This window comes from Felis catus, chromosome B2 (genome assembly GCF_018350175.1).
Source record: "Felis catus isolate Fca126 chromosome B2, F.catus_Fca126_mat1.0, whole genome shotgun sequence".
In the NCBI taxonomy this organism is placed as follows: Eukaryota; Metazoa; Chordata; class Mammalia; order Carnivora; family Felidae; genus Felis; species Felis catus.
The window spans coordinates 69,806,356-69,824,551 of record NC_058372.1 but is presented as its reverse complement, the minus strand read 5'-3'; the positions used below and the strand labels follow the sequence as shown (position 1 = coordinate 69,824,551).

At 36.0% G+C, this 18,196-nt stretch overlaps 1 protein-coding gene and 1 long non-coding RNA gene across 2 annotated transcripts in view; one reads left to right on the top strand and one right to left on the bottom strand.

Annotated features, from left to right (window-relative positions):
- Nucleotides 1-18,196, top strand: part of LOC123385438 — a 241,742-nt gene that overhangs the window by 131,683 nt on the left and 91,863 nt on the right. The window lies entirely within an intron of this gene.
- MEI4 (meiotic double-stranded break formation protein 4) overlaps nucleotides 5,406-18,196 on the bottom strand; it is a 202,754-nt gene continuing 189,963 nt past the window's right edge. The window contains exon 5 of the mRNA XM_006931862.3: nucleotides 5,406-6,759. Within this exon, the coding sequence (XP_006931924.2) occupies nucleotides 6,499-6,759 (261 nt within the window). The 3' untranslated portion in view covers nucleotides 5,406-6,498. The remainder of the gene's footprint in view (nucleotides 6,760-18,196) is intronic.

Genomic DNA, 18,196 nt, shown 5'->3' with positions numbered 1-18,196 from the left:
GACATTTTCTTTCTACTTCATAAGATGCTTTAGAAATGTCAAATATTGTCAACAGGATTATACTGATCAATTCTAATCATGAAATAGGGATATTTTTCTTTATAGTCACAACAAAAAAGTATGATTTTGGAGCCAGTATAGAGAAATTATGCTTCATGTGTATTATTTGTTTCCATGTCTAAGACTTAGGAATTAACTCTAATCCATACACGGTTGTCTGATCTTGATCCTTGCATTTTGGAAGATTTCACTTGCGTTTCCTTAGAAAGTGTTATACTGGCTTACAAAACAATCAGATACTAGAGTTGAATTTATATCTGTTTCAAATGCGACCAATTGGAAACCTCTTACCACGCTTCTTTTATGTTTCCAAACATGACAAGATGCTTTCAATCATCTGATTTTACTTAATAGAGTGTAAATTTCCTACTACTATAATTCTCATAAGTGCATGAAGCATATGTCTAAGAACCTTTTTTAATGTTTATTTATTTATTTATTTATGAGAGAGAGAGAGAGAGAGAGAGAGAGAGAGAGAGAGAGAGAGAAGGGGAGGGGCAGAGAAAGAGAGAATCCCAAGTAGGCTCCATGATGTCAGTGCACAGCCCGATGTGGGGCTGGAACTCATGAACCATGAGATCATGCATGACCTGAGCCAAAAATCAAGAGACAGACACCCTACTGAGTCATCCAGGTGCCCCGAAGAAGAACTCTAAAAAGAATGAAAACTGGAGTTTTACTTCCAGGGCAACTATTGTCTGCACTCAATTTCTATTTTTGCACAGTTAGAGTGTGGCAGCTGTGGATAGTTGAGTGCTGAGAGTGAAGACTGTTGACTCAGTGGCTTGTTGCTATTTTAATCATGGCTCTGATTTCTGTTTCCAGTCCTGTGACTATGGGCAAATTGCTTACATGCTCCGTGCTTGCTTCCTCATCTAACTGGGGATAATAGTATACTTAAATCAAAGATTGTTAGAAGGATTAAGCAAAACAATAAATTTAAAGAACTTGGTGGAGTGCCTAGCACATGCCAAGGGTTTATTATGCTGGGTATTACTACCAGCCTTAATAAAGTGACAGTACAAAGGCACATGGCTTATATGATATGTGTGGAAGAGAATCTGTTTAAAAGCAAAATACCTCATGAGCCAAGATCATACTAACTTCAGAAATTATTAAATTTTTACATAGGAATAATATCAGTATATTTATTTGGAATTGGAGTCATCCTCACATTTCTATAGAGTTATTTCCAGCTGTTTTTTTGTTTTCGTTTGTTTTTTTAATAATTGGAGTAACCATATTCTCTCAGTCTAGTCTCTGATGTGCTCTTCCCTAGACTATATTAAGTTGCAAGATAAGGTGCGTGGTCATATCCGGTAAACCCTACTTCCTGGTCATGGGCCACTGTGGAAGGGAGTAAGCCACACATTTTAAAGGCCTGAGGTCCCTCTGTTCAGAGGAATGTCCTGACTGGAGTTCTAGAAAGGAAGGTCATGATAGGTCAGTTCTGAGGGCCTCTTCACATCCTTGATGCAAGTCAGGGCAAAAAGATACCAAAGGTGTAGCCACTCCTTGTGGTGGGACCCCTTAAAGAACACAAGGTAAAATAGAAGAAAGGAAACTTTTTTCCCCCTCCAAACTTTAGAATTCATTTGAAAAGATTTAGATCTCTTTTTTACAAAACAAATGTTGAATTCCAGTGTGTATGTGAGAGCAAAATAACAAATACATCCTTTTCCCTGATGGTTGAATGTCTGGCCTTTCTAATGCTCCTGAAATCATTAATCATTCATGAAAATGTCTTAATGGTTAAGTTGTTAAAGTTAAAGCAGTGATAGCTCTCTGTTCCTTCATTATGTCAAGGGTTCTGTCCTTAGGCAACTTGGAGCTCACAGTAATGTGGTAAGGATGCAGCGTGGTAGAAATAAACATAAGAGTTGAGAATAAGCAATCATTTATTAACTATTTATTTATATCTCATCATATTCCAGAAGGATTTAAAGAAGGTAGAATTTCATCTCTATGGCTGTGATATAGAATAATATATTCATAACTAGGCTATATTTACCTTATCTATAAAAACAGATCTCTGGGAATAAGATGAATATTCTGATATTTGGGGGTGCCCACTTAAGAGTGAAGTACCATCACATCTGCATCTCTCTGCATTTTATACCAAAGACTAATACAGAAAGCTATAGTTAGTATATATCTCATAAAGTTGAATTATAATTTTTTTAAATGCCACCAATAGGGAGTAATTTTAGTGAAGTAACTAAGAAATAAATGTAAAGATGGTAACTGTTTAAAGTGCTATTCAGGTTGACTGATATGTTTGCAAATTTGTTACTCATTTTAAGTGAATTAGGAATAACTAAGTTTCCTCAAATCCTACTTTGGAATTTAAGGCACATACATAGAGGGAAAGCTAAAAAATTTTCAGTTAAATAACTTGGGATGATTGGATTTCTATTTTTTGAATGATTTTTTATGTATTAAGCCTTCCTGTTCAGTAAAATCCATGATTATAGCAATGGTTCTCTACCATTAGTGGGTATCAGAATCACCTAAAGGACTTGACAAAACAGATTTCTGGCTCCACCCTAGCCTTTCTGATTCTGTAGTAGATCTGGAGCAGGACCCAAGGATTTGTGTTTCTAACATGTTTGAAAGTGTTGCTGATAATTCTGGCCTAGGGATGATATTTGAGAACCACTGCTTTGCATATAGATCAGAGACAAATGAGGTTAATGTTATCTATAAATCTTGATGCCCCCATGGATTGGCTATGGAACATTTGGAACTACTGACTGAAATACAGCAAAGTTCACCAACCTATAAGCAACTAAAACAAAAATTATATTAAAATATCCAAAGAAAATATTGCAATATATATATCTATATATGAATTATAAAATTACTTCAGTGTCTTGAATGTTAGACTTATATTATCTTTATACAAGCTTTGTTTCCTATTAGTTATAGATTCTTAAAACTAAAGGACTTTCATATTAAATAGAAAATTAAAAAAGAGGCCAACATCATTTCCTATATGTCAATCATACTCCATAATACTCAGGCAGTTCTTACAAGAGCAGCCTATTCATTGACCAGATAAATTTAGTGCTGTCCAATTCTATAAATAATTTAAAAAGAATGAATTGGCTTTCGATAATAAAAATCTTTTTTTTTCAAAAGCAGATAAATATTTTCACTCTGATTATCTCCTTCAGAAAATACAAGCTATTGATGCTGTTGCATCATTATAGTGACCACTAAAAGAAAGCTCTGCTTTATGAATTTGCTAGAAGCTAAAACTTAGTATGTTTAGTTTTCATATGTGCAGATAACCTGTTTGTACACAAAGTTGGTGCATAATATTTGATGAATAAATGAAACCAAGTTATCATGAGCTAGAACCATCAATATTTCTTAAAAATCTACACATTTATATAAAATTCTGGAAATGTAAATGGCTTGTTTCCTTGTCTCTCTAGGATAACTACCCTTATCTGTAGGATGCCAACAAATATGATGGAAAAGTACAAGTTTGTGAAAGAATTGCATTACACACCACCAATATCTATTTATAGATCCAAGGATAAAACAATCAGATTTGTTTTCTCTCCCCACCAGGTGGAGCACTGTAGCCTGACAGTTCACTTAGCCCATCTTTAAAGAGAGCTTTGTATTTTTTAGAACATAATTGAAGATTATCTGTAACTTACCTAAAGAGTCTTTACTATCATAAATACTACTATAAAAAGAATAAGAATTTAGAAAAGAATAAATAAGCTGTTGCTCCAAGATGACGGTAGATAGAACAACTGCTCTGCGGAGGCTGAAGAATCCAAAATAAGCTCATCACTGCCATGGTGTAAGATTCGTAGTTGAAGGCATATAAGGCTTTGATGACAATTGCCAAGAAGTGGTATTTATGAAACTTTCACGAAGTGCTGGCACAATTTGTAATGAGAAGGAAGTGTAGTAGATTAATCAGGAGTGTGGACTGGGAAGATAGAATTCCTGGGGGTGAAACCTAAGTCTTCCACACTTGGTGCTGTAAACTTGGGCAAGTTGCTGAACATTCCTTTGCTGAGTTCCTCATCTCTAAAATGGAGATAATAAGGTTATCACATGGGTTGTTGGGAGAATTAAATGAATAAATACAGGCAAAATGCTTAGCTAAGTGCTGGCTGGCACCTACTGTATCTCTCTACATGAGTGTTATACTATATGAATGTTGGCACTTATCATTTTTATCATTTCTTCCATTTTTAGGATTATGTGGTTCTCTTTATTTCCTATCCTATCCTAAAATCAATTTCAGCACTGCCTAATTTCTACTGTCTCCATTATTCTTATCCCCCAAATTTTAATTGTAAAGTTAGACATTAATCAAATCTTAATTGCTACAGTGTTCTTAAATAATTTTAATTCTAGTTTAAATTATTCATTCATTCTCTCTTACACCATCTTACTGAAACAGAGATACAGATGTCTCATTTTGTCTTCTTTTCACCAACATTTTTAGACCTCAATATTGGACGGTTAACACTGTTGGAAATTGAAACCCAGGATAATGATTAGGTATCATATAATTGATTAAAGTGAACTGTTTACATAAAATTAATACCAAATGGAAGTAAAATGTATCTCCATTCTGTACATTAAATGATGATCTCAACATCTTGTCTGTTCCTCTAAAATAAATACATTTTCTAGACTAATTTTCAAACAATGAAGCTTTGAAGACTACTGGAATTAAGAAATCTGTTCTAGTTACAAAAGGCTTCGTAGGAACATTGTGTTAGCTGACTGCAGTGGAAAAGGGCTACTGCTGTTGCTTATGTAATTACCAAACTTTGTCTAATCATTAAGAGTAAGGATGGGGAGATGTCATGGGTAGTGGATTTTGTGTAGTGTCATCAACTATTCAAATCCCAGGAATCAAATATTAGAAAAAATCCTCCTAATTCAAGATATGGGTTACACTTCTTGTGCTCAACTTGTATGTGTGGAGAACAATTTGCCCCAATTCTCCATCCTCCCCTATATCTATGCCCTTTGCCATGTAGCTTTGCAAGTTCTCCCACTCTGGGCAGAGGGTTCTCTGTGCTTGACCATTTGGTGTACTTTGGCTTATGAATGTAGACAGATTAGTGTAACTTTCTCAACCTAGCCCTTTCCTTTCACCAATCTGTCATTGCCACAGAAGACCTGAGTTGGTGCCCTGAGTAGCTGCCTCCCTCTTAACCTGGGCCCCAGAGTAGGAACAAATGGAAGAGACCAAAGTCCAATTTATAACAAATAACCTAGCCCAGTGGGGTCTGCAACGCACGAAGAGCTTTCCAACAGAGCCCAGTTCAGACGAGCCGATCCCCAAATGACTGACCCACAGACACCTGAGAAATAAATATTTATTGTTGTATGCCACTGAGATTTTGTAGTAGTTTGTTTCATAACAATAGGTGAATGGTACATATGTTGAGTTTCAGTATAAAAAAACAGTTTTCTACAAAGCTAGAAATAATTCCAAAAATAACTATGGTAGATGATGATATACTTTTCTATACATTGTTTTTTTCAAAGACCAGTGGCATTTAAGAATGGTAATTAACTTATGAAACAGTATCACACATAATTAAGAAAGCAAATTTGTATTTGTTGTGCCCTAAATTGCACCATAGGAAAGTGCATAATGTGTACTTGTTAAGCTAGTTGGTTATGATTTTAATAATTGAAATAAAGTCGATGTAACTGGAAAATTCAACTAAAACTTTTAATAAGTATAAATATACTTTCAGTAAGTATAAAGTATATTTCTGGACAGATGTTAGATTTGTAAAAATTTGTAAAATATTAATGACTTAAAAATACATGGTTTAACTACATTTTAATAACAGGAATATTATATACAGTAAACAAAATGAAAACAACATTTTAAGCAATGAGTTAGTACTTTCAGATGACTTGACAGGTATGTTGATTTTATGATACTGAGGGGCATTAGGTTTATAAATGTAAAAGACTCTTCTACATGACTCCCTCTAAACTGATAGACAATGATGTAAGTGAAACTATGTAAAAAAATGTTTAAAAATTTCACTTATAACCACTGAAAGACTGTTGATAAAGCAGCAAAACTTTTAAGATCTGTTCCCTTTTAGTATCTATTACATATAAATCTTTTAAAATGTAAATATCACTTATGAGATAGGCAATTAATGTCCACTATAGAGAATAATAGAGCTAGACTATATTGAGTAATATATTGTAAAATACAGTTACATGGAAATAAGGGCATTCTCAACTGAAACTGGCTGATTTTAGTATAGAAATAGGACTCATAATCTTTTATACACAATTTAAAACTATTGAATTAATGATTATGTTTAGAGATCCACTTAAAATGTTCATTTAAAAAACATTATTGAAAATATTTTAAGCAGAAGATCTTCATACTTCAGTATGCTTCTGACATTTAGTAAATTGCTAAGGAGGTGAGTTATTTTCAACAGTTTCAACTGAGTTCAAGAGAATGCCTAGTCTCCATAAATAAAAGGTAAATAAAGGAAATGCATCAGAGAGTTGGAAAATAGTTTCATCATGCTTTTGAAGAAATTTCTGGATTTCTTGGTCTTCAGGCCCTATACCTGAAGTGTTGCCTTCTTTGGTTTCCTTTTGAAGAAGCTGCTCCAGAACCCAGAACAGGGAGAAGATATTTTCATAGTGTGTCACATAACTGGCTTGCACCTACAAAGAAACAACAAACTCCTTTAAAAAACATATTGGTTGTAGCTCAGCTCAGACAAAGCCAAATAAAGATATTAAATTTTCAGACAAAAAGTAAATACTTGATATATTTAAAACTGTCTTCCTGTCCTTTAACTGGGATAGAGAGAGAGAGAACAAGGGAGGACATTATTTTTCAAAAACTTTATGATTTTGGTGAATGATTTCTCTTAATGGCTTACAAAGCTCCAAACCCCTTGTCTGTATTACCCCTATAATTCATTATTCAGGTGAATCTGAGAATATTTGACAATGTCTTGTGTGTTGAATTCAGTGTTGTGATAAAGACTTCCGATGCATGCCACCCTTGCCAATGATAACACAAAGATGCTTATGGGTAGGGTTTAAGAACACATTTCAATGTATAACTCAGTCCTAGAACAGTTATGATCTGTAAGAGACTAGACATGATCTCATTCTACACAAATCAAGGAGGAATAGGATTAGACTGTGTGGAATTGGATACATGGTCATGAGGAAAAATGTGGATGTGTCTTATAGAAGTTATTACTTGACTCTAGATGGTTGAAAGTGGGATGAGTCAAAGTGAGGCCTAAAAGCACAATGGAAAGCATAACATGAGGGAAGACAGGAAATCAGTTTTAAGATATCAACTGGCTTTATCATTTGCTTACTGAGACATGTGTTGGAAACATTCCCCAAATCTACCCACTCTAATAAAACATAAAAGAGACATTCTCTTAGAGTTCATAGGAATGTATTCTTCAACAAGGGGGGGGGGTCCTTAAACAATTAAATATATACAGATATCTGATACTTTCTTTTATTGAGGTGCAATTGACATAACATGTTTCAGGCATAAGGTAATGATTTGATATTTATATACATCGCAAAATGGTAAATCTAGTTAACATCTGTCACTATACATAGTTACCAATTGTTTCCCTTGTGATGAGAACTTTCAAGATCCACTCTCCTAGCTACTTTCAAATATGCAATACAGTATTATTAACTACAGTCACCATGCTGTACATTATATTTCTATGACTTAGATTCATTTTGTAACTGGAAATTTGTACCTTTTCATTCCATTCACCCATTTCAGCCACCTCCTAACCCCTACCTCAGGCAACTACCACTCTGTTCTGTATATCCATGAGCTTGGTTTTGGTTTTGGTTCAATTTTGTTTTATTTTTAAATATCCCACATATAACTGCATTATATGCTGTTTACCTTTATTCTGTCTGGCTTCTGTCACCTACCATACTGCCCTCAAGGTACATACATGGCACAAACGGCAGATTTCATTATTTTTCAATAGCTGAATAACAATCCATTGTGTGTGTGTATGTGCATGCATGTGCACGCACACGTGTGTGCACACACTCACACACACATGTATTCTCCCTTCTGATAAAGGCCATAGCATCCCAGGCAATTTGAGGGCAAGAGTGTGAAGCAGTGAGAGTGTCTTGGTACCTTTCCATTGGTTTTGGGCCTCTTACTTTGGGCATGTTCACCTTTACTTACAGGTGGACTGGGATCCCCACTGTCATGTTGTTTTGGACTTTGCTCTTACTCTCACCAGGATTTATCTGTCTTGGGTTCTACCTACATCCTAAATGCCTATACTAAATCATTTGATACATTCCTTTAAGATATCGACAGTTATAGAATATTATTTTGAAATGAACTCCTCTCTGTAGGGACAGCATGCACTCACCTAACATGCCCTAGCGGCCTTTCCTCTCAACTCGACTAAAAGGGCATGTCTGTCAGGGAGGCCTTTCCTGGAGTTCCCAAATTTCTCACACTGGCAGCTGCCTGTTTTGCTTAATCATGTGCTCAGGCATTTTCTGAATTAGTGTCTAAACTGAATGAAAACTAAAATAAATGCTATTAAGACGACAGTCTACTATATTTTGATGTAATTTTTGTACTCTCAGCATTAAACTGGACTGAGTCACATCAGTGTTGGAAAATACCCAACACAGGTGGAGCTCGCCCACTAGGAAAATACTCAAGTGTTTTGCCTGAAATCCTGCCAAAAGACTGAATGACCCCAGTACAGGATCAAAATGGCTGTGTGTATCTGATAAAATGCTGTCAGTCTGTCTTTCTATCCAGGTCTTTTAGAATTAAGGAGCCTTGAAAGGAAGCTTTGAGAGTCCCATGACTACTTCTTAATCCCATTTTATATAATAGGAGACATTCCAAAGGGAAAATACCTTCCTGGTAGAAAAAAATCACCAGATATTTTTGCAGAGTATTTTCAGAATTGAAACAATTCTTATATTTATTTTTCTATCCTTGAGCTGGGCTTAAGAAAGCTCAAGTCTCTAAATATTTTTTCTAGTGGTAAAAAATATTAATTTTCTTGATATGCTGCTAAATTTCACTTCAAAATGTAGATTCTGAAGTTAGGCTATAGACACTAAGGCCAGTTTCTTAATTATTGTTTTAGTTGGAATTCAGTCAAGGTTAACCTGTTTTTGTAGAGACTAATTATTCTTGAAGCAGACACTGCTATTTGCTTATCAAATATCCCTTTTACCCTTCCTTTTCATCAACAGAACCCCAGTTTTACTCAGAGTGGCAATGGATCACCTAAAAATGCACATTTTCCCAGTCTCTTTTAAGGCTAATTCTGTTCAAAGAGATGTAAATCTAAGTAATAGGGTGGGGCTTCTGGGAAAGCTCTTTAATAGAAGGCAAAGTCTGGTAGAAGGCAGCTTTGCTTCCCTCTCCACCATTGTTCCTGCTTGGAAATAGCCATGCAGTGCCTGGAGGCAGAGTGGCCATCTTGTAAGCTTGAGGATGAGGGTCACCCATGGATCAGTAAGAAGGGGCAGATTCTGGAGGCGCGGTGCAGCTCAATACCCCCTCGCAGGATGGCTGTACCTTCCTGCACTATGCTGGGGTCCCCTTCTTCCATTTTGATCTTTTAAAATTGGAACCTTGAGACTTCATTTAGGCAGGAAGGGAGCTCTGAAGGTCTCTTTGCCTTGAGTAGGTCCTGCTTTCTGCTGTCTCTGACACAGAAAGGACAGAGTTGCCTAAGGGGGCAATAACAAAGTCACAGTTCTTGACAGCAGATGATGTAACAAAATGTGCTGTGTATGTGAAGTGTGGCTCACAGTTCGGATGTTTATATTTAATACTGAAAATATGAAAATGTAATAGTTCATTAAATGCAGCATATGATAATTTATGTGTGCTAGTCAAAGGTATGCAGAGGTGAAGTCTCACACTATCAGAAATAAACATGCTGTTACGTACGGAAGGGGCGAAAACACAACACAATGGTTTTCTTATTGCTACAAGCACAAGAGGTGAAGAAAACTGATCATTACAGAGCAGAAAATCAAGTCTAAGAGTACAGGCAAGTAACCAAAATGTTAAATTAAATGTTCATTGAATATAAATATACCATTGGCTCTGTATCCTTCATGCCAGAATTTATTAGACGCAATAAGTAAGGTACAACTAAAATTGGTAGTCTCCAACAGACTGAATTAAACATAATACTTTGGAGGAAAAGGTCAGTTGTCACCATGGATAATTAAGTGGGAAACTTATCCTTGAGTTTTAATAACTTAGCCTTTTTTATCTACTAGAAAGCAAAAATGACAGTAGGTTTCAGTGAAGGAGATGAGGAGGATGAAGTTAACCCTCTGTCAACAGTTTACTAAGCAGCTTGCAGCTTCTGAAGAGCAGGAGAAAGTACCGGAAGAGCTGACAAATAAGCCGGTGCTTAGCTAGGGGCCCAGCACAATCCTGAGTCTCACCGTGCTAGCCAACAGTGCTTGAGAACAGAGGAGGAGAACCACATGCACAGTATATATAATGTATGTACATATAAAATCAATGCACTCATGATTGCAGTAGAAGCACACATTCACTTAAAACTTTGTCTCCGTAAAAACTGTGTTATATGCTTTTCTGTTCCCTACAAGCTAGGTGCCAGACCGTACTGAAAGTGTATAAAGCAAAAAGGCTGATCAGAACAGAGTATAGTTAATTAGGGAAGATTTCCTAGAGATGAATTGTGAGCCAGGGCTCAAAAGGAATGAGGGTGCAGATCGGTGAATCATCTTTTGATCAGATTGCCAGGTAAAGAAGAGTAAAAAGGATACAATAGGTATTAATCCAGTTTGCTTTATTCAGATAATGGTGTGACTGCCTAAAATGTTGAATCCTGGAGACTGGTTTTAAGGGCCTATTTCTAATTTTGGGAGTAATAGATAGAAAGCTCTAAACTATTAAAACTATCATCATTTGCAATCTTGCTTTTTGCCTTGTTTCCCATGGGATATAGTTCATGTATGCAAGGTTTATACGTAAAACTACTTAGGGGGGCACTTGGGTGGTTCAGTGGGTTGGGCGTCCCACTTCAGCTCAGGTCATGGTCTCACTGTCAGTGGGTTTGAGCCCCGCATTGGGCTCTGTGCTGCCAGCTCAGAGCCTGAAGCCTGCTTTGGATTCTGTGTCTGACTCTCTCTCTGCTTCTCCTCCACTCATGCTCTGTCTCTCAAAAAAAAAAATGAATAAACGTTAAAAAAAAAAACTTTAAAGCTACTTATGAATTTCATATACACAACAAAAATTAAATTATGTCACTATGAGCCTTGTTTAAAAATGATTTTCTCATTAGCCAATTGTACCTGCTTTTCTCAAATATGTTTCTTAAGGTTGAAATTATATAATAAAGTAATAGCAAAATGAACAGACTGAAAAAGAAAATGGCCCACAGTGTACAAGGAATCTGGACGAGAATCACAGAAAGGGGAAGGATGATTTGTATTTGTTTGACAAAAAGATCTAGGCTGACTCCAAACAAGAATAGATATGGCAAAGACCCCTATGGGTTGAGATCTTTGAGAAAATAGAATCTTATCAAGCAAAACTTTTTTTTTTGATAAAGGAAGACCATCAATTGAAAACATATTCATTGCTTATTAAATTTCAATTCTGCCATTTATGAGCTATGTGAGCTGGGAAAGTTATTTAATCTCACTAAACCTCACTTTCCTCATCTAAAACTTGGAAATAACCAGGGTAACTCCTCCCTGGGGTTGCTGAGAGAATAGATTAAATTACATATTTAAAACACAGCACAGGACACACACAAATACTTACGTATTTAAAACAGATTTTCAAATCCGTATTATCTATTATCTGTTATCATCACCATCATTATTACTATGTTTTTACCCAAAGTGAAAAAGAAACAGTCCCTATCCATAAGGTACTTTGCACCTGGAAGAAGGCTACTGGTATTACTCAAGTACTGTACTGTGATCAATTTTTGGAAGCATTTCAAATTGTTCATCTAGGGCTGTGTAAAGAACCTAAGGATGTGTCTTCATCTACTTTCCTCTATGAAGAAAGTTGTTCATCGACAATTGTAGCAGAGCATTCCTTTTTTGCATAGAAGGGTGATGCTGAGGAACCAAAATGGGTGATAATTATTTTAAAGCCTTTCTGATATTAGAAGGCCCTGAGGAAGGTGTAAGTATGGGTTAAATGCAGTCTTATGGGATATGAACAACCGTAAAAACGTCCATCAGCCCAATCCCTTACCTCTATCTAGTTCCCTAACAAGACATGAAATTTAAGCACCCAGCTTGACGGTCTTTTTGAAAATGTTATATTCTCCAATTATCTGACTAGTGTGAAATAGATCAACTTGTTCAAGTCTATCCTAGAGGCAAGTTGGTAAAAATGAGTTTCTGATTCCTAATAATTTTCCCTTCTAGTGAATAACCCAATAACATCATAGATTAAATCCGAGGTACTAAAAATTTTTATATTTGCACTTTTCGCTGGGGAAATATCCTGTGATTTGACTCTGATTTATCACTTTCTTGGCCATCAGAATAAGTATATTGATGGATATGATAAGATAGATTCCACATAGATTTTATTTCTCAGATTTGTTCACATAAAGAACACAGAATTCTTGGGATGCCTGGGTGGCTCAGTCGGTAAGTGTCTGACTTCAGCTCAGGTCATGATCTTGAGGTTCCTGAGTTCGACCCTACATCGGGCTCTGTGCTGACAGCTCAGAGCCTGGAGCCTGCTTCAGATTCTGGGTCTCCCTCTCTCTCTGCTCCTCTGCCACTCACACTCTGTCTCTCTCTCAAAAATAAACATTTTTAAAAGATTAAAAAAAAAAGAATACGGAATCCCTGATACATGGAGATGGCATTTTTCTGTCCTAACAGATTTCCTGAATCAACTTTAAATACTTTTACATTGAAGCCTCACTGCTTTCTCAGGCTCTTTCCCTTAATTATGGGGTCATCAATCCCACTCATAGGAAAGTTGTCACCATTTTATGCCATAATATTAAACTTAATCTAAGGCTGGAAATCTCTTTCAAGTACATTTGAGAGGCAAATAGATCATTTACTATTCGGACTTCTATCACAGTAGTTTCTGACAAAGCAGAACAAACCAGACAATTTGGTTATTAATAGAAGAGTCTATTAAGTGAAAGAACAGGGTTCAGAGACTGGGATAAAAGCAGCTAAATTCTTTAAGGACTAATTCAGCTGGGAGTACTTAGCACTTTACAATTTTGTTTCTGCTTGCTTTGCACTCCTCCCTCTCTTCTGTGAGTCCTATTGCAGTTGTTGCGTTCTCTCAAGTGCCATACCCTATAATAAGTGCTGCGTATACAGAGATGAATAAGACAAGATGCCTACCTCTATAGAAATTCCTAGTATTCCCCTAGGGAGACAAAGAAGTAAATAAATAATGCCAATGCAGAGTGCATGCTGTAAGGGATATTAAAAAAAAAACACTCTAAAGACAACTGAATCACATGGTATGAGATGACGCTGAATGTCAGGAAATGAGTTTAGTCATGATGATGTTCTAGGCTCACTTCCTCCTAAGAGGATGGCAGGATTCTTTTGGAGAGATGACTTGAAAGTTATTATCAGCATAGGTAAAACACCTGTTTGGCTACTACCACAGGGGCCTCTGTTTTTGGCTGGTGAATATGTATTGAAGCCAGGGAGAGGCAGAAAGGTTAAAGGGGTGTGGGAAAAAGATGTCATTAATCTCTGCAGAATCCCTATACTTCAGCCTTCTCTAAGGCAGTGGAACCAGACTAGACTAACTGGTGTGTGCAGTCAAGGGCCAAATCAGTTCTCTATGTTAACAAAATCTTAAACAGTGTATTTGGTTCCTTGAGGTCTACTGTCACTTAAATGTTTTATACTTAGCTTCATGAAGGAAGGCACAGATAAAGAAGCACAAAAGTAGTATTCTTGGGAGACAATGCACTGTTTCACCAAGATAAGCCATTCCCATCATGTAATTAAGATAGAGCTTGAGAAAAAGAAATCAAAATTGGTGAAGTGTCCGATATATATTAAAAACGGATGGCCATTACTGATGTAAAACAAATGTCCAAATTGCCAGCGGGGGTAAAATCAACAAGAAACATTCTTCTTTAGGAGTCTAAATAAAGATTATCCAAGACAGCATCAAAACCTACCCAACTAGGCAGAAGGCAGGGGGAGCCAGATTTGTTGGAGTAGCATCAATGACTGCCTAGCCAGGACAAACAAAGCCAGAGGCAAAAACAGTTTCCTAGAGGCTGCTTATCTAAGCTTTGATACATTAGCCAAAGTAAGCTAATGTGTGCATGTGTGTGTGTGTGTGTGTGTGTGTGTGTGTGTGTATTTAAGAGCACTGGATCCAAAGCCCAAGACCAATGACAAGAAGAAGATGGGCTCATAGTGACCAGATCCTTTGCAATAATTTTGTTTGTAAACTGAAAGCCAAATCTGATTGGCCTCAGGTGATCTACTAATTATCTACCAAAGGCCAACTGAACAGGGTTGGAATCACAGAAATTAAAAGTCAATACATTCATCCCTTTTTCCTTCCTATTTTCAATATGTATCACCACTCATTCACTGAAGCGTTTATCAGAACTTGATATCGAAGGTTAAGTGAAACTGCACAACACACAGAAAAGTTTGGAAACACAATGGAGGAAAAACTATGTATTTTTAAGAACACTTTATATTGTTGAAGTGGAGCCTGGGCCTAGAGCAAAGTAATACATTCTTGTTCTTTTCTTTTCCTTACTTTTCTTTTCTTTTTTCTCTTTTCTTTCTTTCAATCAACCAACTCCTTTTTTTAAAATAAGGCTTTTTGAGATATATTGACCTACATAAAAATTTACTCCTTTTAAGTATGCTTATGAATGTGATAAATTACTTGTAACAACAGAGAAATGTCATAATAGAAATAATCTCTGAATAAAGAAACAGCAGTCATGCTACAACCATGTGATATTGTTTAATAACATTTTAAATGTTACCTTATATCTAGTTGATTTTTATTAATATATATATTCATTTACTGTTATTTTCTCTACTACATGAAATACTTCTCCACACTCAACTGTAATTTTGTTATCTGATGATGCTCTAGAGAAATTTTTGAAAAGAAAAGATCCACATGTAATGCAGAACGCTTAGAAGAAGGAACTAGATTTCAAACTATGAGATAGCTTTTCCGGTTTGACTATTTTCATAATCTGCGTGGTGAGATGCTGCTGGGGAAATTTATCTGTCATAAAAATGCTAGGTGACCCTATAAGAAGCCTTCTTAGGAGCATGTGAGAGTCACTATCTAATGACAGATGGGGGTGTGTGTGTGAAGTACAGAACCAGAGAACTTAGGCTTCCAATGGCTCTCTTGTTCAAATAACTTTTCCTCAGTAACTACTGCCAACCACAATATGGATGGAATTTACAAAAAATGACAGGAAATATGGCTTCATATCCTTTGGGCATCACAATTCAAGGTGGAGTTAAATACATAAACAATCACAATATAATGTGATACAGAGTATAAGAGTGTTAGGTCCACAGCATTATCATAGTGGCATTGATGTTAAGTAGATTACAGTAAAAAACAAGGTGAAGAATGCACTCAGCAAATAATCTTAATGGAGAATTCTAAATGCTACTGCTTGGAAAATTAACTAGCAATGGCTTACAAGGGAAATGAAATACACGATGGGAAATTCACATAGTTACTTAAATGCAGTGGAAATAAAATAAGTAGTAGAATAATTTACTATGCATATAATATGCAGGTGTGTAAAGTGTTTCTTGTCTTTTTCAGATACATATTACAAAATTAAAATCAAATATTCTGGGGAGATACTTGCGTTTAGAAGACGTATCAATTAGCATACTTAACCAATAATGTAGGGACTTGGATACATGCTTTATAAGCAATTATTTTCAGAAAAAAATAATGTTCCCAATAAGTTGACTATCATTGGTTAATTTCAAAGACATGTTTAAAATAAACATTGACTACATTTTAAATGTAATTATATTTTTTAGTTTGAATCTGAAATTCCAATAAATTTTACCTTTTTTTTTTAAATTTTTTTTTAATGTTTATTTATTTTTGAGACAGAGAGAGACAGAGCATGAATGGGGGAGGGGCAGAGAGAGAGGGAGACACAGAATCCGAAGCGGGCTCCAGGCTCTGAGCTGTCAGCACAGAGCCCGACACGGGGCTTGAACTCACAGACCGTGAGATCATGACCTGAGCCGAAGTCGGACGCTTAACCGACTGAGCCACCCAGGCGCCCCAAATTTTACCTTTTTTAGGAACTATGCTGCTAACATTGGAAGAGTGATAAATTCTTTATTCAAATTCAAATTCAAATGGATCTGATACAACACTGACATTAAAGCTTTAAGATGATATATTTACTAATACAACAAAACCCTCCAAATATTTAAAGAAAGGGGCTTCAGAAAGAAAAAAAATGAGTATTTTATTCAAAAGCTTTTTAGTACTCTAATTCACAATGTCTCATAAATAAGGGAATACACAGGTTCTCATAAAATGCTCCACTTTTTGGGAATAAAGCCCCACTTATCAGGATGTCTAATTTCCGAACAACAAAAATCCTGGAATTTGCAGTCCCTGAGCCAGTGAAACAGCTACCAAGAAACTATTCCTGGTAGACTGTGCATGTGACTCTGCAGGAGGGTCACTGGCTCCTCACTTGGATCTTCTCAACTGATACCATGAGCTAATTCTCAAGGTTACAAGGGCAGAGCAGGAAATGCTGCCAGAGGAAATTCAAAAATTTAAAAAGTATCTTGTTCATGTGGGAAAATTTTCTTATGCAGAATACTTAATTTTTCTAATGATCTTAGATGATATGATGTACCATCAAATAACATTATCTATTTTAGCCTAACTTTAATATGTTTCTGGGATTACCCAGAGAAAATTACTATAAAAGTTACTCTTCTCAAGTATACTAGAAAGTTTATTGGTATTATCTTTTTAAAGACACAGTTTTAAGAAAACTCATTTAGAGACAAAGAGTACCCAAAGTATATATACAACTATTTTAGGAAAATGTGTGTATATACATATACACATGCATAAATATATTTATATGTGTATACAATTGCATATAATTAATATGAACATGATTACATACTTTATGATCCATGAGAGTATATATTATATCTTGGCAACAATACCATTTTATGTACATAGTTTTGAAGCAATTATGGGAAAACCTGTATAGGCTCTCATAAAAAAAAAAAAAAAAAGAACTTTGGCTTACAGGTACATTATTTTTCATAAAAGCGTAGTAAAACAATTTGGTAAGCATGTATTATAAAATGAAGAATTTGGTCTTTGTACCTCATTCCTGGAAGACATCCTATAAATCCTCACAATTTCCTTACTGATAGGTGTGTTTTTGTTTTTTATAGTGGGCCTACAGCTCACACTTGACATTACGCTAACAAGAAGGGGCTATCACCTGAAACATCAACCATGTATTTAGAGAATTGGGGCATGAAGCCAGCCTGGCCTTTGCAGAGGGGAGTGGATGTAGACTGAATTCAGTCATGTGTCCAGTGAGCCAATCATTCATTACATAATGACTCTCCAGTAAAAACTCTGGAAAATGATACTAGGTGGATCTTCCTTATTGGTGAACACACGGATATACCAAAAGGGTGCTGCACCTGTATTCCATGAAAAGAGAGCACATAAGCTCTGTGTTCAGGATTCTCCTAGACCTTGTGCTATGTGTCTCTACAATTGACCCGATTTGTATCCTTTGTAATTAAAATGAAATTTCCTGAGTTTTGTGAGTTATTCTAGTAAATTATTGAATCTTAAGGAGGTAGTAGGAATTCATCCACATTTGTAGCAAGTTGGTCAGAAGTACAGATAGCCTGGAGGCCTATGAACTTGGGGCTAGCATCTGAAGTTGGGGCAGTCTTGATGGGGACTATACCTCTAACCCATGGGGTTTACAGTAATTCCTGGTAATTAGCACCAGAATTGAACTGAATTGGGATACACTAGTTTGTCTTGAAGTTAAGCCACATTATGTGAAGGTATGCATAAGAT